This window comes from Typha latifolia, chromosome 6 (genome assembly GCF_019914945.1).
Source record: "Typha latifolia isolate L0001 chromosome 6, TyphaL0001v2, whole genome shotgun sequence".
NCBI classification, from domain to species: domain Eukaryota; kingdom Viridiplantae; phylum Streptophyta; class Magnoliopsida; order Poales; family Typhaceae; genus Typha; species Typha latifolia.
In genome coordinates this window covers 12,821,224-12,844,647 of record NC_133091.1, presented here as the reverse complement: position 1 = coordinate 12,844,647, position 23,424 = coordinate 12,821,224, and the positions used below count along the sequence as shown (strand labels likewise).

The 23,424-nt window shown below is 36.1% G+C and overlaps 4 protein-coding genes and 1 non-coding gene across 6 annotated transcripts; 1 reads left to right on the top strand and 4 right to left on the bottom strand.

The window, feature by feature from the left end:
- Window positions 1-2,285: 2,285 nt before the first annotated feature.
- LOC140791093 (uncharacterized) lies at window positions 2,286-3,774 on the bottom strand. The gene is made up of 4 exons (XM_073141486.1): window positions 3,597-3,774; window positions 3,474-3,523; window positions 3,166-3,391; window positions 2,286-2,495 (listed from the first exon to the last, which is right to left on the bottom strand). The coding sequence occupies exons 1-4, from the start codon at window positions 3,676-3,678 to the stop codon at window positions 2,341-2,343; spliced, it is 513 nt and encodes a 170-aa protein (XP_072997587.1). The 5' UTR covers window positions 3,679-3,774; the 3' UTR covers window positions 2,286-2,340.
- Window positions 3,775-4,850: 1,076 nt separating this feature from the next.
- On the bottom strand, window positions 4,851-6,613 carry LOC140791222 (uncharacterized). Its single transcript, XM_073141650.1, has 4 exons — window positions 6,505-6,613; window positions 6,342-6,397; window positions 5,956-6,253; window positions 4,851-5,233 (listed from the first exon to the last, which is right to left on the bottom strand). The coding sequence occupies exons 1-4, from the start codon at window positions 6,581-6,583 to the stop codon at window positions 5,082-5,084; spliced, it is 585 nt and encodes a 194-aa protein (XP_072997751.1). The 5' UTR covers window positions 6,584-6,613; the 3' UTR covers window positions 4,851-5,081.
- A 2,350-nt stretch (window positions 6,614-8,963) lies between these two features.
- TRNAA-AGC (transfer RNA alanine (anticodon AGC)) lies at window positions 8,964-9,036 on the bottom strand. Its single transcript has one exon. It is a non-coding gene; the product is annotated as a tRNA-Ala (tRNA).
- Window positions 9,037-10,089: 1,053 nt separating this feature from the next.
- On the top strand, window positions 10,090-13,461 carry LOC140790161 (phospholipase A1 PLIP2, chloroplastic-like). Its single transcript, XM_073140111.1, has 5 exons — window positions 10,090-10,784; window positions 11,246-11,749; window positions 11,829-11,888; window positions 12,125-12,541; window positions 12,722-13,461. The coding sequence occupies exons 1-5, from the start codon at window positions 10,233-10,235 to the stop codon at window positions 13,289-13,291; spliced, it is 2,103 nt and encodes a 700-aa protein (XP_072996212.1). The 5' UTR covers window positions 10,090-10,232; the 3' UTR covers window positions 13,292-13,461.
- Window positions 13,462-17,202: 3,741 nt separating this feature from the next.
- LOC140790821 (uncharacterized) lies at window positions 17,203-20,338 on the bottom strand. 2 transcript variants are annotated; one of them, XM_073141105.1, is made up of 4 exons: window positions 19,750-20,338; window positions 19,078-19,481; window positions 18,660-18,846; window positions 17,203-18,562 (listed from the first exon to the last, which is right to left on the bottom strand). In XM_073141105.1, exons 2-4 carry the CDS (start codon window positions 19,115-19,117, stop codon window positions 17,455-17,457), a joined length of 1,335 nt encoding a protein of 444 aa, XP_072997206.1. In that variant the 5' UTR covers window positions 19,118-19,481; window positions 19,750-20,338; the 3' UTR covers window positions 17,203-17,454. The 2 variants fall into 2 exon arrangements, with proteins under 2 accessions (XP_072997206.1, XP_072997205.1); XM_073141104.1 differs by lacking the exon at window positions 18,660-18,846.
- Window positions 20,339-23,424: the final 3,086 nt, after the last annotated feature.

The following is a 23,424-nucleotide window of genomic DNA, read 5'->3' as shown; positions in this document are numbered from 1 at the left end:
CAGAATTAAGCTCATACTATTATAAATTTCAAATTTTAAGTTAATAATTAAAATAATTTGAAACTCAAATCGTTACAAGAATTTTAATAGATTCATAACGGCCGTAACGGTTAATTTACAATAGTTAATAGGTCGATTAAATTTAGAGAGTTACAAAAATTTTGAAAAATTTAAATTCTATATATATATATATATATATATCTCCTAGCCCACAAATAAAAACAAGAATATCAGAAAAAACTTACTTCACTCTCTTAATTTTTCTTTTTCAATCACTCTCTCTCTCTCTCTCTCTCTCTCTCTATATATATATATATATATAATTTTGATATATATTGGAGGAAAGTTAACACATTTCACTTATTGCATAAATATTTTAGTAGTATTATTTATTTATAAAAATACAAAATTAGATTTACTTTGTTCCAGGAATATTTTATAGTAAATTTTAAAAATAAAAACTAACACATGCATGGACTTTATCAAACTTAAGTGCAGTCACATCAAGCAGCTAGCTCTTTGTTTCCAAATTATTTCTCTTTTGCAATTGTGTCCACATGAACTGCTTGTACCTTGGGACATTGATTTCCTTAACAGAGAGCCAATTGAGAGAGAAGGACCTTTCACTTGTTCACTTTAGTGGTTTGTTGATAGACCATTTAACATATGGAGAAATAAATGAACAATGTCCTCAGCTAACAACCACCATCACTAAGGGGAGGTTTATATATATATATATATATATATATATTTCTTTTCTAATATTACTTATGCATGAATGGCATATATAATATTTTATTACAAAGTTATGCATCCAAGAAGGAGAAAAGGAGTATGTTTATTGCTACATGATGGGCATTAATAAATTAATTTGATTTCAGGGATTTGCATGAAGGGTATCTCAACCAACCTTGGCACATTTTTGGGAGCCATGACTCATTCAATCTCAACCTAACTTGATATATTTTTGTGAGCCATGATTCATTCAATGGTGAACTAGGTCCACACTTGGATACATGTACATAAATTCTTCAAATCAAACATAGAAAGTGGTCCAAAATTGCGAGAGGAAAACAAAAATAATAAACCACAAATATATTAAAACGGGCAATAGTTAGTTTATAGAGAGAGTGGTTCCATTTAAAAGGCATTCCGTAAAAAATTGAGACTTTTTGGGGAGCATCCGACAAATGTCTTGGAAAAAAAGTGATGAACTTTTCCTCATTATTTTGTAGCTTGTAACGACTCTAATCTGTTTCATTTTGGACCATGACTCCATGAGTCATGTCATGGCACAGATGTTATGCATGACTACAAAAAGCATTTAAACCCCCTCCCTTTTTCTTTTTCTTTTTCTTTTCCTTTTCCTTTTCTTTTTCTTTTAGGGAACACTAAAGCATTCGTACTATTTAAGCACTTTATTTTATTTTTTTTGGTTTCAAAAACTACTATCTAGTTACTACTAAGTAAGAACAAGGGGCAGACTGTCTCCTGAGTCTATGCTATTGATCTCAAACAGAGCCTTAGCTCTGGCCTTTTTGTTGCTCAAATTAATTATTAGTTTAAGTTTTCTGTGTAGATATTCGTAAATTTAATCTAGGTCTGTCAAAATAATTAAGCCGGATAAGGAAGCGAAGCTTGATTAATTAGATCAATCAAACTCGAGTTTAATTAATTTTGAGTTATTTAAATTTACTCATCAAGCAAATTTAATATCTTAATATATTTTTTTTAAAAATCGCTAAATCAGTAGTGACGTGTAATATAAGCCGTTTAGGGACTTATATAAAATTTTAAATTTATTCAATAAACTGCTAAGTCATTTTGTTATTTATGTTCTAAAGTGTACTAAAAATGCAAATAAAAAAGATATGGGGTAGTTTAGTCAAAAACTCCTCTCAACTTGTCCTGAGTCCAACCCAAAACTAGATCAATTTGGGTTCGAACCCGTAGAATACCAACTCACTCTCCTCGGAATTCACGAAAGTTGATGAACTAAATTATGAAACATTATTTAGTGTGCATCGTTTCTTGGGCTTGGGCCAGGGTCTAGTCTTATTTATATAAGCCCATGGATAATCCTTCATGGAGAATATTTGAGCTTTTAGATTTTACACCCTAATTTTAAGACTTTTACGATTCGGCTCTTTTCTTCTTTTTTACACCCTATTTTTATCTTAAGCTAAAAAAAATTATTCAATATTATTATGGTCATTTTGTATCAATTGTTATCAACTCACTTATATGGTAATTGACATTAATAAAACTAACGGTAGGGTAGGGTGTTTTTAATAACCCACGCTCATATATTCCACATCCATAAGAGTACTCATACATGGCTTAATAACCCCAAAGAAGAAGAACACAACAAAGGAATACTAGCAAATGAATGGGAATAGTGAGTTTATTCGCATGATCAAAGCAGTCATCATGATCGTCATATTCATCGTTATCTTCGTCTTCGTAACCATCGTACCTCTTCACAGTGAAATCACCTAGAGATATAGAGGAGAATAAATTAGCAAAAAACATTTATGACCTAATTGAAATTAAATCCATTATAGTTATATATTTTGTGAGTGAAATACTACCACTTTTTAATTAAAGAATAGTTTTATCAAGGGTATTTTTAGTTAGTGTAGAGTTGGGTTAGAAAGTATCTCAAAGGTATTCTGTAATTTATTCATAGGGTTAAATAACGGATTGAGATTTTAAGAGATATCTATACAAAAACTATATATTTTTTAATGGATATACATGAAAAAAAAATTCTTTAATGAACTATAGTCTAAATATCAAGGACAATTAGTAAAAGTAAGCAAAAGGAATATATTTTTTTTCCTCTCTTGAATATTGACCATTTAACTATGAAAAATCTCTGACTTTTCTATCAATATTAAGTCTTTAGGGACCGGTTCATCCTTTGTTTTTTTTTCCTTAAAAGAAGAGAGAAAATTTGGAAATAAAATAGTCATTTAAAGTTTTTTTTTGTTGTTAAAACACATGAGAAAATGAACAATGTTCCCTAAGCCAAAAGAAAAGGAAAAAAAAAGGAATCGATGGTTGTTATTCACCAAATCACTATAAACATAGTGAAAATATTCCTAACGATCGATTGAAATCAATCATTGTTACGTACGTAATGATAGAATATTAGAATGTCACCTCTTGCAGTAGAATGGCTGCAACCCCTTGTGAGAGCATGGCGTACGTCTCCTACTGAAGCACCATTACGGAACCTGAAGTTCTTTCGCACCTCATCCACACAACTAAGCAAAAGCTTAGTCTCAGCCACGCATGGCCCCTCGCAGTACTCATCCGTCGCATCTATTCCCACTCTGATACTCCCTTCTGCCTTCAATCTATACGACTCTTCGCAGCTCCTATAAACCTAGCTTCCAATATTCCACAACAACTTCAAATGTTATATATATATACATATATATAAATGTGTTAGTTAACTTAACACCTACGTGGCTAGAATCGAAGCAAGTTAATGCTCTTCCAACAATGCTCACTTGATCTGCATATGATCGATCACTTTATATTATAGATATCAGGTATATATAAGTATTTGTGGAGCGTACGTTAATTACCTGACATGCAATGAGAGATATTTGAGAAACAAACAAGGCCTAGAAGAAAGCACCAGTATCTGAAGCAATGGAGAAAGGCCATGGCGAAGTAGCTTTAAGCTTGAAATTTAATGGTAGAAGAGATGGAAGAGACCACTAGCTTTTTTGGATTTTATAGACTACATTGCTTACCATTTCTATACGATATATTTATATAGATATATAAATATGAAGTTTTCACACCAACCCAACCCAAACCTATCCTTTTTTTTTCTTCTAAAATGGCCAAAGTACCCCTCATTCATAATTTTGTGGCACTTGGGATTGGTAGAACCTAGAGCTGTAGCTTGGGATTAATGCATTGTTGAGATGAGGGTAGTAATGTAATTTGAATGGCTACTAGAAACCTTTTAATTTTAGTAGATTTCTCCACTTGTGGATCAGGCAGGTGGTAGTGTTTGGTGGGAAAGAGTGACCTTTATGACTTGTATAATTTGTTTCTTAAGACTAATCTTCATTGTAAACTTGCATCTTACTCATCTATTAGAAGCTTAAAATCAGATCTAGTGGACTCTAATCAATTAAGAAAAAATTATTAAAAGTACCTTATTTTTAGCCTTTTAATATCATTCTATCGATATTTACCATCCAACTCGTATATTATAATTTAACACCTCAAAATTACTGTAAGTTAATTTTTAACTAAATATATTTAACGGAATGGAGGATATTATATATGTTGCCTTCAAAATTAAAAAAATAAAAATAAAATAGCTAGCGGTCCTTATATATGGATTGGACACCGGCCAGATATATATATATATATATATATATATATATATATATATAAACCTGTGATCAAGATGATAGCAAGTTTGAACCTGAACATGGCTAGTGAGAAAAATAAATTTATTTGTTTGCATGTAAAAGTGCATTGGCTTAATTTGGCTCAATTTCCGTGACTCGTCAAGAAGTGTAGGGGGTGTAAAACATTAATTCGGTGCTCGGAGGTCCGGTTTAATAGAGCAATATTTGATAGAATAGTTAGACGGCGTGTATATGATCTGTGAATGGGAGGATTAACTCAATTGTTCAGTTCAGTATTTTTATTTCTAAAGAACGACTTTTTGTCTAAAATTCTAAAAAAAACATATAAAATCTTGAACGATAATATATATTAAATTATAAAAGACTCAAACTATTTGTATATGTGATGCCCCAAGGAAAAACTTATTAAATATCAATCATCCATGTCCAAATAAGATTGATGTAAGATTCCTTCCAAAGTTCAATTCATTCACTTGCACGTATATACGGTTCATAGAGCATAAGTCTATGCGTATATATCTTGTCTTATAAACTGAAAAACATGCAAATTAGGCTCTTCCGTATGTATATAGTAGATTCAGAAGAATGACATCTCATAGTCTCTCAATCTCTCTCTCTCTCTCTCTCTTTTTGTCCTTTCCAGATCTCTTGTTATTTTATAACCCTTCTCTTCCCTAATTAATAGTATGGAAGCAGCACAGTGGTAATGGTGAGGAGCATCGCTACCCATCTGCGATTAGGGATTAGAGTAACGTCTCCTGCACTCTTTGCACTTGTCTTCTTTCCAGACTCAGTTGCCATCTTTTTAGCCCCAGTTGCTGCTTGTGGATCTGCCAAGAGGGAAAATAATATATATATAGATATGTTTAGTTAGATGTCTAGAGAGAGAGAGAGATAATTTGCGAACTATTTTAGATTTGATTTTGATGGGTAGGTTAGACTATCACATTTTGGATATTAGCCATAAATTAGCCATAAAATTAGTCTAAGTTGTTGATTTATATGGTACGTTGGCATAAAACTGACACACCTCTTGTGTGATAACACTCTATAAATTTCCTTCCTTGCTCTCTTTCATTTTATTAGAAAAAAATTAATAACACTCTATTTTAACTATATTATAAATAAAAACCTTCCTTTTTATTATCTACAAATAGAGCCCACACCTTGTTAAAAAAGATTACCAAGACATATTTCAGTTCAGTTTTATTTAACAAGCATATCTTTTTATAATAATCATTCCATTTCAAATAGTATTTTCTTTATTTCCAAAGCTATCTTTATCTATTTTGTCTAAACGATAGTACTTTTGGATTTGTTAATTCTTTTGAATTGCTACCTCCAATTAATTCATTAAAAATTTCATACATCCATTGACCCTAATAATGTTCAGGAACTAGGAAGAGAGTTCCACATTGATCTCTTTAACTCTAGACCTGGAGCATAAAAAAAGAAGCATTCAGATAGATATTAGAGAAGCTAAGAAATTCTACTGCAATATCAACTACTCTACAACTAATGGATTAAACAAGGGATAAAATTTGAAACTCACCTGCAGCTCTAGTAGCAGGAATGGCGGTGTTATTATTTCCAAAACCGCATGACATTTGAAATATAGCTTTCACGCCCTGCATCAATCCAGAACTGTAACCCTGGAAGTTGGACATTATCCCATCTACGCAGTCCATCATAAGTTTCATATCATCAAAACAAGGGCTATTGCATAACGCAGTAGTAGAATTAATATTCGAATTATTCTTCGAAACCAATGGAGTGTTATGTTGAATGTCCGTAAGATTCACTGTTGCACTGACGTTTATCCCCATTGCCGTGAGGCAGCCATTGATGACCTATTAGATAACAAATTAACCATGCATTAGATCGGAGTAATACTTCATTCTGTGCTTCTTCTTTTTTTAAATTGCATTTTTTGCTTACAGTTCGATTATCGAAACAAAGTGCGGCTCTCGCAACGATTTGGATTGGATCTTGTGCTGCATGATCATTTGAGACAACAATATCTTAAAGACTTTGTGCAAGAACTAGATAAATAAATGCTATGAGAATTACGTGGATTAACTGAGTTGCTTTAATTGCTCACCTCTGCTGTAAGAAGCAGCCATGCAGAATAGAGCAACTGCGAAAAATAAATACTTGGGACTGCAGTATGGAGGAGCCATGGCAAAGGATTGATGCAAATGTGCACTACGATGGCTTCTAAGACAATACTAAGCATGTCTATATATAAGCTTCCATTGTGCTAGAACTAGACTAAGCCAAAGGGAAACATTAAACTAATTTGTATTGGTATGACTATCACACTAGTAAGAATCACTGAAGTGGTAATGAGTAATAGTTGCATATTTTGAACAGTTGAATGAGAGGATGGAAGTTGGCACGCAACAATCAACAACTTTTCACAACAATCAAACCTAAACTCCTTTTATTATTTGAATTCCAGGGAAAAGAGTCCTTTGATGGCTGTCTTTGTATGTTTCCTGTGGGTCGACTGATGCTGACTCTTAACTGTCTCATGGTTGAGACTAGGGAATAAGACACCTTCTTGGGCTTAATTAACTTAAAAATAGTGCAATCATAATATAAAGGACATAGAGTTTTAATATGGCATGCAGCAAATGTGCTTCTCTTGAAGTCTTGCATTCAAATATTATATATTTATATATCTCAACCACTAAAGATACCTTTGTATTCATCATTGAGCATAAAAAAGTATCATAATTTGGTTTGATTAGTCATAGGTTAACAACACTAGAGGCCATAAAGGTGTAACCAGATCTTTGGCCCAATGTACGTGGGAAGGTTACTCGGTTGGTCGAAGTTGCCACGCGCCAATTATTTTAAGAATAGATTAGAAAAATAGATTAGAATTAGTCCCACCTAATAGCTCAAATGCTACTAATTAATTAACCAATATTTGCATTAAAAAATATCTATCTATATGTTATGTATAAAAATATATTGAGAGAGACAGACAGACGCAGAGCATCTCCAATCGTGGCTCTATATTTAGAGCCCAATGCTCCAAATATGGAGCCAAAAATGGAGCAAGAGCACATTGCACTTCAACGCACTGGGCTCCATATATATTAAAATAATAATATAATATATATTATTATATTAGCTATTTTAAATTATTTAATATGTCATTTTAGTGTTATTATTTTTTAATAAAAAATATATGGTTAGAATACTTTCATTGAGATCTTTAAAATAAGACTAATATTTAATAGTTACAGAAGTAATTTTAAATTACTAATTTTTTAATTAAACGCATCGAAATGATATTACACAAAATAAACATCGAAATAAGCATTACATGTCATCAACTAAAAATATCAAAATTGCATTACATAAAATAAGCAAGAATTAACCAAATATAATAAAAACAATAGATGTTTAATATTCTGGTAAGTCATCTCTGTAGCCATCGGTTTCGATTTCGTAGCCACCGGTTCCGGTTCCGTAGCAACCGGTTCCGGACTCGGTTTTATTTTTAATGTATTTCATATTTGATGTATTTCATATCTAATATATTTTGATATTTAATATTTATATTGAGAATAATTTTAAGTACTTATATTTTAGAACACATAATTTATTAGACTCATTTTTTATAAATATTAAAAATTTTAAATTTTAAATTAGCTCAAAGATAATTTAATATTAGACTCATTTTAAAGGTCTCGATGAGACCTTTCCAATGGTATTATTTTTGTTAAAAACTGATTAGTAAAACTAATTATATACTCAGTTTAATTAACTAAATTATTTAATAAAAGATATAAATAGAATTAAAATTATTGGGCAATTTTAGTATTTCAAAAAGTTGAAATGATAAATGGAGCCGGGCTCCATTTTTATGGTGGGGCTCCAAATTTAGAGCTAGTTTTAGAGCCCTATTGGAGCTCAATCAAAATTTGAAGCCCGATTGGAGTTGCTCTCATTAGTTTATTAGCTTGTATTATTTTGATGTATTTCATATCTAATATATTTTGATATTTAATATTTATATTGAGAATAATTTTAAGTACTTATATTTTAGAACACATAATTTATTAGACTCATTTTTTATAAATATTAAAAATTTTAAATTTTAAATTAGCTCAAAGATAATTTAATATTAAACTCATTTTAAAGGTCTCGATGAGACCTTTCCAATGGTATTATTTTTGTTAAAAACTGATTAGTAAAACTAATTATATACTCAGTTTAATTAACTAAATTATTTAATAAAAGATATAAATAGAATTAAAATTATTGGGTAATTTTAGTATTTCAAAAAGTTGAAATGATAAATGGAGCCGGGCTCCATTTTTATGGTGGGGCTCCAAATTTAGAGCTAGTTTTAGAGCCCTATTGGAGCTCAATCAAAATTTGAAGCCCGGTTGGAGTTGCTCTCATTAGTTTATTAGCTTGTATTATTTTTTTAATATAGTCATCAGAAATATAGAACCTAATTTGCTCGAAAATATTAAACTAAGTTAAACAATTAGTTCTTTTAAATCAAAATAAATAGGAAGAAAAAGAAATAAATATAAGTGGAGATGCGGGGTATCGATCCCCGTACCTCTCGCATGCTAAGCGAGCGCTCTACCATCTGAGCTACATCCCCTTTGTATGAGTTAGTCAATAGAATTTAGAATAATCATAACACTCAGAAGAAATTTTGGCCCACATCCATGTCGAGATTTGAATCCATAACGTCTTTGTTAGAAGAATAAGGTCCTAATAACTTGTACTAATTGCTGAATAATTTCTACTATTCAGGAGACGACGAATTCTTAGACTATGAGAACCAACAATTCCACTAAGCACCCCCGTAAGCAATAAAGAGACCAAGGACGAGGGCTATTCAAGATAAATACCACTAACCATATTTAGAATGATTTGATTCCTTTTAGGTTGAACAATTAAAGGAAACTTAATGCCAAGATTTGGTCCAAGATATAGTTGCGGAATTAAGCTCACTGTACCAATCATTCCTTTTCCTATTTTGATTAGTACTATTAATCACCGGAACTGTTTCATATATATATATTTAGGTGCTCATTAACACATTGATAATAATATTTATATGACAGCACTCATAATCAAATATAGAAGAGCTTGTATAATTAAAGCATGGGTCACGTGAGATATGCATGATTAATAAATTAGGCACAAATTTATGAATCGGCCTACACTAAATCTAATTTTGTTGGTACTCTATAATGTCATGTAGAATGTTTGTCTACTAATAGCATGGGTTGGCCTAATCGAACAAACCTAATGACTTCACAAAAGCAAAGTTAAAAGGATTTTGGAACAAGGAAATACTATGAGAAATAAAAATAAAATTGGAGATGAGACCAAAAAAAACTACCACAAATAAAGTCCCAACTACCAGATCTATTCCCAATTTCTCGTTGCCTCTTCAAATCGCATTCGATAGTCTACAGCCAAAGCTGCAGGAGTTTCCTACAGAAGCAACTCAAATAATCGAAATACTACTACATGTCTACATATAGGGACTGTCGCAAATCTATAGCTCTGCAAAGTCCAGACTCATGTCAAGAGTCGTTTCTGGTCTTCCATCCCAAAATTGAACCCAGAAAACTAAACACTTCCTCCGAGTTTTGAATCCTAAAAGTTGCTCCTTTTTCCATTTAGACTTTGTAATTAGCGGTGCTTATTGGTTGCTTCTCTCTACGGCTACAAGGGAGAAACCCAGCGGACTCGAAGGGAGGCAGAAAGGTCCCTCTTTTCTTGGCAAAGGAGACGCCTTTTTGCTTGCGAAGGAGAGAACAAACGCACCCTGTGGATGTCAGAATGGATGGTTTGAGATTGGTTAGGGGGATCTCGTCGCCGGCGATCCCCATCGGCCTGGACGTGCGCGCCCGCCAGCAGCACCCGCCGGCGCAAGTTAGCTCCAAGGGGGCACCGCGGCCAATGAGGAAGCTTTGGCTCGGAGGAGGTGTGCGCGGAAAGGGAAAGGAGGAGGTTGGCGTCGAGGAGAAGAAGAGCAGAAGGGATGCAGAGGAGGAAGAGATGGAAGAGGTGGATGAGAGGAGAAAGGGGAATTGGGTTATAAAGATACTACGAGTGGGTTCATTATGGCGGGGAAGAGAGGCGGGGAAAGGTGGAGTTGGGTCTATAGAAGACGAAGAGATAGGAGTTGTGGAGGACGGTGATCGCTGCGTCGCTTGCGGTGGAGGAGAAGGCTCCGAGGGATGCGCCGTCGAGGGAGGAGAGGGGAAGAAGGTGGTGTTCGATAGGGAATCGTTCTCGAGGTTACTGCGGAAGGTATCGCTTGCAGAGGCCCAGTTCTATGCCAAGATGTTGTATCTCAGCAACCTTGCGTATGTTATTGCAAGAATCAAGGTACGCAACTTGGATTTATGATGCAAATTTTATTGGGTACTTGGAGTTTTGAACATCTGTCCTTGATTTGATCAATAAGTTTGTTGTTCTGTTTTAGCTCTTGGTTGCTTTATTTACTTTGTAATTGAAGAACTATTCTAGAGGGTTATGTTCTGGATGGCAATATGTCTGGGATCAAAGGTGTTATTTAGGTTGTCGATATATATATATTACCTTTTGAGGTTGGCCCTTTCTTGAAATACTATTTGATCGTATCACCCATGTGATTGCATTTTTGTGAGCTAGAAAGTTGTCATAATTCCACTACGCCTCCTGTGATCTATTGTTGGCTAGAAACCTCTTAGACTCCGTGATCAAAGTTTGGTATCCCCACCTAAATTTCTAGTTTTGTGGATGTCTGTAAATAGAACTCTGAAAGGTTTAATATTAGTAGTTGCTTTTCATATTTTTCCATACTTCAGCCGAAAAACCTCCTCAAATACCATGGATTGCGGTTCGTGACTTCATCACTGGAGAAGAAAGGGAAATCTTTCAATCCTGACAAGGACAGGAGGCAAGACCGACATCAAGAAGCAAAAGGCAAAAGCCATAGTGATGCAGAAGAGAACCGAAAACAGAGAGAGCACGGTTATGGAATAAGCACGGCTGCTGCGTACCGCATCGCAGCTTCGGCAGCCTCTTACTTGCAATCTCAGACAAGGGGCATCCTTCCCTTTGGGTCTGGTAAGGAAGAGAGGAGGGAGAATTCAACTGAATTGGGAAGAGAAAAGGAAGACAGCAATGGAATTGCAACTTCCAAAGAGGCATCTTTTGTGGTCACTACGAGTTCAGTCACTGCCATGGTTGCTGCAAAGGAAGAGACAAAACAAGCTGTTGCAGAGGACTTGAATTCAGCACACTCTTCACCTTGCGAGTGGTTTATATGTGACGATGATAGCAGTGGTACAAGATATTGTGTCATTCAGGTGAAGCGAGTTCCCTTTTTTCTTCTGAATATGATAGATTTATCGTTCTGAAGGTGAATCTGGTTATGTTGGTGTGCAGGGTTCAGAGTCACTCGAGTCTTGGCAGGCAAATCTTTTATTTGAACCAATCAAATTTGAGGTATAGTTGTTACTCGTGATAAGTTTTTCTAACTTGTAACTTTTTCTTCTAGTGAACTAACGAGTCCCACTGAATTTGCTATATTGAGAATTAAGATTTGGGCTAAACATTAATTGTCTTTCTTCTGTATTCTGTGGGACAAGTTAAATGCTGAGTTAATGTTGTTAGCCTTCTAAATTTAATCTGATATTTAGGTGTTTTTTTTTTTCCTCTTTTGGTTTGTTTGTGTGGCTTAGGGGCTGGATGTTCTTGTACATAGGGGTATCTACGAATCTGCCAAGGGAATCTATAAGCAGATCCTACCAGAAATACAAGCTCATTTGAACTATCGCGGTAACTCAGCAACCTTTCGCTTCACTGGCCATTCTCTTGGTGGAAGCCTCGCTCTGCTTGTGAATCTCATGTTGCTCATACGACGTGAAGCACCCGCCTCATCTTTACTTCCCGTTATCACATTCGGTGCACCATCCATCATGTGTGGAGGCGATTACCTGCTGCGCAAACTGGGGTTGTCTAAGAGTCATGTGCAGGCCATAACAATGCATAGAGATATTGTTCCTCGAGCTTTCTCTTGCAACTATCCAGATCATGTTGCTAAGATTCTTAAGGCTGTTAACAGGAACTTCCGTAATCATCCTTGCCTCAAGAACCAGGTAATTTCTTCTCAAAGTAATCATCTATTTTTTTCCCTCACATTTATATTGTCAATGATCATCATACTAATGTTTATGCTCTGAACTCTTGTATACTGAAAGTTGTGTGTAATTAAGTAGTTATATCTCTGCATAAATCTCAGCGAACATTCTAACCAATAGGCTGCAATTTATCAACAGAAACTTCTCTATGCCCCTATGGGGAAACTCCTGATCCTGCAACCTGAAGAGAAGTTCTCCCCTCACCACCACCTTCTTCCCCCGGGCAGTGGTTTCTATCTCTTGGGTGATCCGTTAAAAGATTCAGATGATTCAGCAAGATTACTACATGCAGCACAATCTGCTTTCCTAAACTCTCCCCATCCTCTGGAGATCCTAAGTGACCGCTCCGCGTATGGTTCTGAAGGGACAATCTACAGAGACCACGACATGAAAATCTACTTGAAGTCGGTCCGCATTCTGATCCATCGGGAGCTGAGACTCATGAGCAAAGCGAAGAGGGAGCGACAGCGCCGTGCTTGGTGGCCTCATGTCGGTCAGGTGATTCATCGCAGTATAATCGTGGCCCAGGAAGGTGGATCAACCAACTCCAATCAGCACCATTTCATCTTTGCCAGCGTTATTCACGGTGGAAGAGAGACATTGAAGCGGATCAGAAAGTTCATTGGATCCGATCATCCTAACGTGCTGCTTGTGATCTTGTTTCCAGCCCGGTTATTGCTCTTGCAAACACTATCTTCAGTGATTTAAGCTTGCCTAGTTTAGCTTCTCGGATTATCGGAGCTGAACTCATTCTTTATTCATTGTTCACCTATTCTTTCATTGATGGAGATGGCCATTGAAAAAAAGTAGAGAGGACGACAAGGTCCAGAAGTAAGATGTATCAAGAGAAATGTATATCTTCTTCTTCTTCTTTTCTAGTTTTTATCCTTTAGCAGCATATGCCATCATAGTGCTGTTTGTTGTTATTGGTTTCTAGTAAGAATGCAGTTACTGCTATTGACAGTGTCTATCTCAAAATAGCAGGCAATTATCTACTACCTTACAAGGGTTAGATATGTTGAGCTAAATCCAGCAGCTCAAACAATAGATGACGTTGACCGGAAGAAGCCTTATTGTAATTTTCCCTTCCCAAGAACTGCTTCTCATCACCGTAACGTTATGTGTATGCTGACATTTGATGTAGTAGGAATATAAATATAATCTTACTGATTCTTCTTTCTTACTAATATTATATTAATTTAGTCTTCCTCTTTTGTCTCAAATCGTAGTTTCTCCTTAGCGAGAAATAAAATATTGTACGACTTCTATAACTAATTTTCTTAATTGCTATCGTTATACTAACATATAATGTAACAGAGACGGAAACGTAAACGTAAACCCTAGCATTTCTCCGTTCTTGCTTCCTTGTTACAAAATCCATGTGTCTAATTGTTAATGGTGACAAGAAAGAGATGATCTCATTGTTTGTTCATTTCCATCCTAATAATGTGGAAAGGAGAAGCTGTGACAAAATTATGGTCCAATTTTTTATGTGGTCGAGATTTAAACATTACTCGTTTTCTCCAATATTGTGCAGACGTATGAAACTATTTCACAACTCTGATACACGCAAGAAGACTAGCTAATAAATCATATTATATTTTCCATAGATAAATATCTTTAAAAAAATTTAAATTTTAATACTGTCCTAATTAAACTGTTACTGCTGTGATTCGAAAAACTCACAGCCTTTTTAACTATCTAAGCACTATTTTATAAGCTATCATTTTATACTCATAATTTATCATTAATTACAACATTGTAACTGTACATAGAGAGTGACATTTTTCTACTCGCCGTGGAGTCTTCATCAAGAATAACGGAAGCTTGCAAGTCTCAGCCATGTCATTTATTTCTAAGCTCCTCTTGGACTTTTGCTAGATGGGCGAAAGCTATGTCCATGGGCATTTGTATTTGATATTTGATCATTAAATAGAATTTTGCATCGTACTTTGATTCTATAAGATGGTATCCTCTGTCTTTTGGTATCATTATTTTCAAGTTAAGTCTCAATATTAAATTAAAAATTAATTTATAAAGATTAGAATAAAAAATAAAAATAAGCATATGTTCTATCTAGTATCAGTCTCCTAATTATTTAATATTTTTACGTTTTCTAATTACTCTTTTATACTTTAAAACCCCTCATTTTAAACAACTATTATTTTAACCTCTCTCTCTCTCTCTCTCTCTCTCTCTCATTTCGCCTCATCCAATCCTGGAGCCCAAACCTAAAGACATCTTGGGCTTTCTTTCTGGGGCCAAATTTAGAGCTTGAGTCTAATTTCAAGCCTATTTGGAGTCCAGACGTGAACCTAAACACTAATCTCTCGGTTACTGTCCAAAGTTGCCCTTAAATTTTAAATTTTATATGCAACTCAAGAGCAATCCTCAAAATATGTACACATGGACATAGTTTGTGGGAAAAATAAATAAATAAATAAATACCAATATAAAACACCATAAAGGTTTCTTCTTCTTTTAATAAAGAGTTGAGTTTATCTATTAAAATCTTTTGAGTACTCAAACTTGATCATTGTGACTTGGCTTAGAGGTGATAAAGCTTATCTGTTAAAAGCATCAATAATACATTATCTAGTAGTTTTGTACCTAATTTTATTCTAAGCAGCAGCCAGTGGTATATACATTGTTAGACTTCAAACTTTAGATTCAGATCTCCTTTGCAAATACTCAAAAGATTTGAATACCTTCTTTCAAAGTTAAAAATTGTCCTAAAAAGCAAGAGCAAGCATCACTCTTACGCCTAATCCCCACATGGCTTTTAAGGGAATCAAAGTTAATTACTTTTTTAATCCTCTCTATCCTCCAAGTTCTTATCCATTCCTTGCGTCCAAGAGTGAGAGAGGGGTTTGCTCCAAGCCAAGCCTTTCAGATTTTTGATGCTTAATTTAAAACTTTAAACCCCTGATTAAGGAATAAGTTAGTACCCATAGGCCTGTACTTACTCACATGACTCCCATCATAAGCCATGCCTCATCCTTATTAGTGGTGGTGTTTTGTCCCCTATAACCCTAACAAAGTTGACCAATATATCTCCTGATCTGAGGGTAGTTTCGGCATGCAAAATATCTACGCCTATTATTACACTTAGGGTTAGTCACATATTCAGCTCTGAACTATGACTCAGTATCACATTATACTATTGAAGAAGAAAATTTTATAATCTATTGGCGATGATAATTTTAGTGAAAAAAAAATAAAGATTTAAAGGGAATTCCAGGGTTAGTCACTAAGTTAATTAATTAATTTTGGTTTACATTAGTTAATACAATTTGCTAAGCAAATAGGAGGATGGAGACATGGTGAGATGTCTATTTTACATGTTTGCGTCATGATGCTCCTCGTTCTCTGCACCTAGACTGGGTGACAGTGGTTTAAGAATATAATTATGGTCATTAATTAAACAAGTAATACTTTGATGCCTTTTTTAATTTGGATTTTATTTTATTATACCATAAGTCAGATACCAAACCACTGTTAATTACCTGTAAAGCTACTATTTCTTATTTTCATGCTAATCCCATCATATGCATATTTCTCACTTTAAATATTCCTACTGCTCTGATGTTAATAATAATAAAAGCAAAAGGCTAAATATTGTTTATAAAATATTCATAAGGTTAAATATGAGTTGTCGTAGTAAATGATCATATAGTAAGTTATATATTCTTAGATTACTTGCAAGCAGTTGTCCATGCGGATATATATATAGAGAGAGAGAGAGAACTTTGATAAAGCCAACAGATAAAATAAACTAATAGTTAAAAATTAGTTGCATAATTTATAACTTTCGAGACCTCAAACATCCCAATCGGGAGATAAAATATTGCGTAATAGTTATAAATTTTTGCCTAATTATAAAGGTATAAAATATATGTTTTATGATAAAAATATTAACTTCTTGGATGATGACATGAAGTGCATGTGTGCCCTGGTCTTTGGCTTTCTCCCTCATAACGTCATGTCAGATTTATGTCAACAAAACTCCATAGCCAAGTTGGCATATATATATATATATACACACACACATTACCAAATACCACTATTCCTCCATGATACCATACAAAAAATACTTGTAAAAAATAATCCCATCTCTTTTCCCACTATATCTTCCTTAGGAGCACAGAGTTACTGCCTTGCCATTTACAAATCACTCACTCGATAAGAACATGCGAATAAGTGTTTATATATTCTCTTAATTGGTTGTCTAAAATATTATTAGTTAACTTAATCAAAATGCGATTCCTTTCAAAAAGAACAAAAAGAAGGAAAAAGGTCCTACACCTATCCTGGCCAATTACACTATATATACGGTATACCTTAACACGAAAACCGCAGCAGTAGTAGCAACTGTTTGGGGGCTAATAAGGCCCACTGGATTACGTACCAGGTATACATGCATGCATGCCTTTGAACAAGGTCGTGCTGTTTGGAATTCTGGATAAGATTATATACCAGTTCTTCCATCACTGTTATGTGAATCTTTATTAAGACTCATCTAAGATGATGTTGATAACTTAATTGATTCTTAGACTATATATTACTTACTAAAATTTTAAGCACATATACTTATATATATATAGACCACCGGAAAAAGATGATAAAACTTGAGAGACCCATGAAATTAAAACTGTACAAATATAGCTGAACGCAGAGCTAGAAAGGTAGCAACAACAGAGTTCGTAGAGCAAAGAGAGCCAAAGAGAGCCTACGACTAACACTACAGTGTGACAACAAATAAAAACATAGAAACAAAATTTCCCTCCCACCCTGTACACAAGAAAAAAAGAAAAAGAAAAAAAGAAATCAAACTTCCCTTCCTTCCCGCCATCTTTCCCATCCATCGGAAATCAGCAACTCAACGCCTCGTACTTCACCGGAATCCCCTTCCCGAACCCGACCACCGCCATCTCCCTACACGTCACCCCTTGGAACACCGCTGGCAACTTCACCACTGCCTGCTTCGCCGCGGCTAACGTTTCCTTCGCTCGCTGCTTCTCCTCCTCGACGACGCCGACCATGATGCTGGCATACCCTTTCTGTATCATCCGGTACAGTATCGACGCAGACATCCTCGCTTGGTCCCTTACCGCATCCAAATCCCGGTGCTCTTCGACGAAGTCCAATCTATCTACGAACCCCGCAGCCTTCTCGGGTTTGTGCCGGAGAGAAAGCAACACGTTCGCGCGATCCAGCTCGGAGCGCGAGCACCCGCGCCGTACCCCGAGTAGTGCGTGGTAGTCTATGTGGCTTACTTCCCCGGCGGCGACGCGGCGGCGGAGGACTTGGATTCGCGAACTTAGGGCGCGGAGCTCGGCGGGGATGTCGCGGTATAGGACGTAGTTATGCGGCCGCCACGGCGGGCCGGGGAGCTTGCGGTCGCGGAGGATGGAGTCGTAGAGGAGCTTGAGGTAGTCGAGGTCGCGGAGGGCGTCGGGGACGGCGCCAATGGACTCGAGGAGGTCGGCGCGGGCGCGGAGCGCCGGGATCGAGGAGGGGTCGAGGGCGAGGGCGCGGTTGCAGTCTGCGACGGCGTCGGCTACGCGGCTAGCGGCGCGAAAGGCGGCGGAGCGGCCGACCAGGGCGGAGGAGGCGAAGGGGTGAGGGACGCCGCGGCGGCCGTCGAGGAGCTTGGAGAAATGGCGGATGGACTCGGAGGGGAGCCCAGCGTCGAGGGCGGCGGAGGCGGCGGCGCGGCGGCGGAGGAGGAGTTTGATGTGGGAGAGGAGTTGGCATGCGGATTCCGATTCGGATGCGGATTGCGAGGCAGAGTTGGGTGGATTGGCGGGGTTGGAGATCTCCGTGGAAGAGGCGGTGGAGGAGGAGAAGTCATCGTCGGATAGGAGATTACTCTCGCGGCGGAAGGCAGCGGAGGCGAGGCGGCGGGAAGTTTGAAGGAGGACCATGGCGTCCTCCATTAGACCCAGGTGGAAGCAAGCCTTGCCCAATACCAAGTACCTGAAATATAATAAACTAATTTAGAGGGGGCTAACTGCAAAAAAAAAGATCAAATTTCTAAAAAAAAGCAGCTCGGAAGCTCAAGGAGAATAACGACAGCTCATGCTTCGCTTGGTCCGGAGACGGACAAAAGTATCGATGAGATGTGACATACAGTCCCGACTGAAATGACGAAAGTGCCCTGACATCACAGTGCCATACAAGGGTATTTTGGTATTTCACCAGGCTTTCGCTCGCATTTGTGTAAGAAATCCAGGAGAGACTGTGTTGGATTCGTTCCTGACCTATGAAATGACTCACGTTATCTCCTAATATTAAGTTCATCTCAAGCTTCCAACTCCCAACTACATCGCAAAAACCACAAAAAAGGGACCATTTTTTTGCCCAACTAAGAGGATTTATTGTTGAACAGACTATCTTCTATCTCTATTGATGAACAAAACGACTACTACTAACTCATTCGATAGTACTACACGAGGGGTAAAATGTAAAAAGAGCGGAATAGGTGAGGTTACCTCCAGTGGCCTTCTCTGTCGCACTTCCTGGAGAACCCATCGACGACTCGGCGCTTTAGCTCCGAAACAGAGAAGCAACGGGAGGAGCAGCCCCCATCGTTGCCCTCTCTCTCCTTCGATAGGAGCTCGACGCGCGAGGAGAGGTCGGAGGAGCCGAGAGAGGTAAAGGAGTCGTCGTCTCGGCCACCGCCGGCCTTGTAGCTTGGGATGTAGTCCTGGAGCATGTCCGCCACTTCCCGGAAGCGGCGGAGGAAGAGAAGAGACCTCGCCTTGAGCTCGAGCGCCCCCTCGTGGCGCGGCGAGATGGCGAGAGCCGCGTCGAGGAAACCCAATGCGGAGGCGACATTGGGCGGCTCCTGCATCGAGATCAAAGCTCGGGATTCTCGGATGTACTTGTTAATGATCTGTAGAGGGAGGAGGAGTAGAGAGTTAGAATGTGAACCTTGATGGAATAAATGTTTTGATTTTGGCATCATTGCTTCCTCTGTTCTTTGATGAGGGGAAAGGAAGCATTTTTAAGAATATCAAAAGCAATGGGGCTAAATTAACCAGACAAAGTAGAAACTGTTTAGGAACTGGATATGACAACCAAGAAGCCAAACAAAAACCTCAAATGCTGACGCCATTAAAGAATACCAAGAGAGAAGAGAACAAGAGCCAGGAAGAACCCACCTTTCTGTTGCTTATCCACCAGTGCTTCTTCTCCGAGACCAGCTGAGAAGATGAGGTCGACATGTTTCCTGTGCATCACCTTCTCCACTCCAAAAGGCACAACTAGACTACTCTAATTAATAAGAAGAGGAGAAAGAAGTACCCAAACACTGGGCAGTGGGCACCCAAATCTCTCTATCTACTGCAAGATTTTTCCCACTACTCACAATGGAGTCAGAGAGAGATTAGTATAAATCGAAGGAACAAAGGGAGAAAAATGCCAACTTTGACTGCCTCTCCGCATCCTTTCCCTTTCAGAGAAAGCTTCGATCCTTCAAGTTCCTCGCTGGCAAAGATGCCTCACTAGCATCCGACCTCAGGAGGAAAATTATAAAACTAAAGCGAGCTCTGTTTTAATAATTAAGAGAGAGAAGAGAGGACGGTAAAAAGCTGTTGCTCTTACCGCCGGTAACCGGTTGCTCATCACGGGGTCCAAAAAGGGTAGAGGGGGAGAGAGAGAGAGTAAAGATGGCGAGAGGGGTAAGCAACGAAAAGCTCCTCAATAAATTCTACAGTGTAATATTACGTTAATACCCTTATGGAACCTCTCTCTGATTATTAATAGTTTGGGGTAATTTGATAAATATGCGAGGGGGAGTATTTATGGAAGAGGGCGGCTTGGAGCACAAGAATCCTCTGTATCTTTTCAGACTTTCACCAACTTTTTCAAAAATAACTTATTTATTTGATAAAAAAAATTAAAAATTAAAAATTAAAAATTAAAAATTAAAAACTTATTCTCAGTTTACACACACCTCCCCTTTTAATGCGGCACACGTTAATGAATACACGAGGCGGGGCCCGCCGAGCATTGCTGACGCGATTCGCTCGGATGAATGTTCGCTGTTCGCCAGGGAACAGTGAGACCGCGGATCGCCACCATTTAAAAAGTAAAAAAAGAGGGGAGGGTCATTCCCTCAGATCCCGTGTATCTCTACGATGCGGGACCCACATCCATGGCGTGCCTCTCACGTCTTCGACGCGACGTGGAAGACGACTAGTGGTTTAAGGTCAGTGTTCGCGAACCCGCCGCTTGTACGGGATCCGGGTAATTAGTTGTTGTCTTAAGGGGGAGCTAAATGGATAAAGCTAGCCCTCGTTACAATCTGGCGTTAGTTAAGTAGGGGGGGTTTAGCTTACGTCAGCTTGCTTAACTAAGCCTTGGGCTCTCTATGATTTCGTATTAGGTTAATCAAACAGTTGGCAATACATGATTAAGCACAACCAATGGAATTATTATTTTTTTAATATTTTTTTAAAACTAATGGAATTATTTGTTGGCCGGCATATGCCCAAAGGACAAAATTAGGTTTATATTAAGGGAGAATAAATAAAATAACTATCAAACTCAGTCCATTAAATCATACGAGGATAATTTTATTATTTTAATGCAGTACTTGTTTAGCCATAATTAATCTATTGGCCACTGATATGATAATGATAAAATCGTAAAAAATTATCTCTGATAACTTTTTTCTTAACGCATTAATCAGTAGCAATTTTACTTCCAACTCACTTCAATCAAAAATTAAAATTTGTGATGACTTTTTTAAATTATTCCTTGCCATCTAACTTGGTACTGTGGAATAATAATAATAATAAGAAGAAAGAAGAGGGTTTATATTATAAAATGTTGTTAGGTTTGGATGCCTAACTTCCACATGCGCATGGCATGGGAGACATGAATGGTAGCTACCCAATCAAATGGGAGAGTGGATTGAATCATCCAGCACTAAGGTAGGCTCATGGAGATTCCATTGTCATTTATGGCATGGTGGAGTTAAAAAAAAAAGATGAATTTTTATGGTGGAGTCATGGATTCATTGTTATGGTCATAAATGATTCAAATGTAGTTGGCTTAGTAAATCAAAATTGCCTGCTGTTTGAATTGCTAGTTTTCCAAGACCAAGCTTTGCCAGCATTTTACTCAATTAAGAGGTTTTGACCCACTATTCTATTTTTTTATTAATAATTATTATGTTATATTTCTTAAATTATTTATCGAACTAGTTCGCTTGTTAATATGTAAGTGTCATGATAAAGTCGTTGTCTCAAAAATCACTTTAATAAGTCGCTTTGTAAAACAATAATTTAGTACAATAATACAAATCTTTAATTGCAAGAGCGACTTTATAAACTAATATTTGTAAGAGTTATTTATTTATAAAAATTAATCTACAATTAGTCTAGTAAATAATTTATAAATTATGTATCTTTTTCTGTTCATCTTTTACTAAGTATATTGAGATTTAATATGCACTTCTTCTTCTTCATCTAATTATTAAAATCTCTGATCTTGTTGGAAATCCCTAAAACAAATACTAATTGTTTCTTGGTCTAGGTTTTGGATTTTAATATCCTATGGTCCAACCTAGTCACATACTTGATACTAAAACAAATTCTGAATTAGAATCCAAAGCAGCCTTTCAAAAAGTCAAGATTCAAACATTTGCTTTCAGACCTAAACTTCTTTTATATTCTTAGTCCAACCAGAATTAATGAAGAATATCTATTAAAAAATAAACTATAATCAATGAAGAAGTGAATAAGACCAGCCATTTTACTTTTATTTCATTTCAGAAAGTCTCTTCACCTATCATCTATCTTTGACCATAGATTTTCATGCTGTCCATTCCAAATATTTATTTGGAGGACTTTTGTTTTCATTAACTATTAAAATTTCAAAAAAAAAATCAAAATTTTGAGTATTTTAGTATAGTGGGCAGCACATCTTGTTATTTGACATGATACATATATTATTGGCTTGTTAAGATAAATAATTTTATATTGTTACTTATAGAATCCATAGATATAAGCAGGATTGGAATAATTTTACAAAATAAAACTAAAAAGGGTGATATTATGAAAAAAAAATTTTAATGCAAATCATATTAAGGTGATCAAAAGGATAAGATATAAATTATTTTTAAGTTTATTTGCTTTACAAACTGGATCTTAATGTCAACAGAGCTAAGTTGTGAAACAACTTGTATCTTTTTTATACTGTCCTTGAATTAAAAGTTTGGGTAAAGTTGGATAGGTGTGTCAGAACTAGTTGAACCTAGTGAGAATAATGGAGTTAATGAGGCATTAATGCCATCATTGTTTTTTTTTAACAATGCCTCCATTGTGATAAGAGTTTTTTTATCTTTTGCTATAAAGTTTTGCTTATCAAATGTTATATCCAAAGTAAAATAATTTGTACATGTATTAAAAGTTGAGTTAACTATTTTATTTAATATAAATTATTTGGGTTAATTATATTTTATTCCATTGTGGTTTGAATTAATTTTATAAAAATCTCATGTATTTGTAATTTAAGCACTTAGTACCTCTGTCGTATTGTTTGAGACACAATCATTATCATTTTATTTTATTTGATGAAACTAGATGTTAAATTTAAAAAAATTTATTGGAGAAATTTTTTTAAAAGATTAGATAAATTTTACGGTAATTAAATTTTAGATGACAATATATATAATAAAATCAAACAGTATTATTTTAGACTCATTTGAAAGTTTATTTTTTTGCAACTTTGCCTCTAATAAGAATCTTTAAATTTGACATCTAATTTAGTCAAATATAATAATAAAGATAATGATTGTAGTTTAACCAACATCACAAAGAGCTTATGGT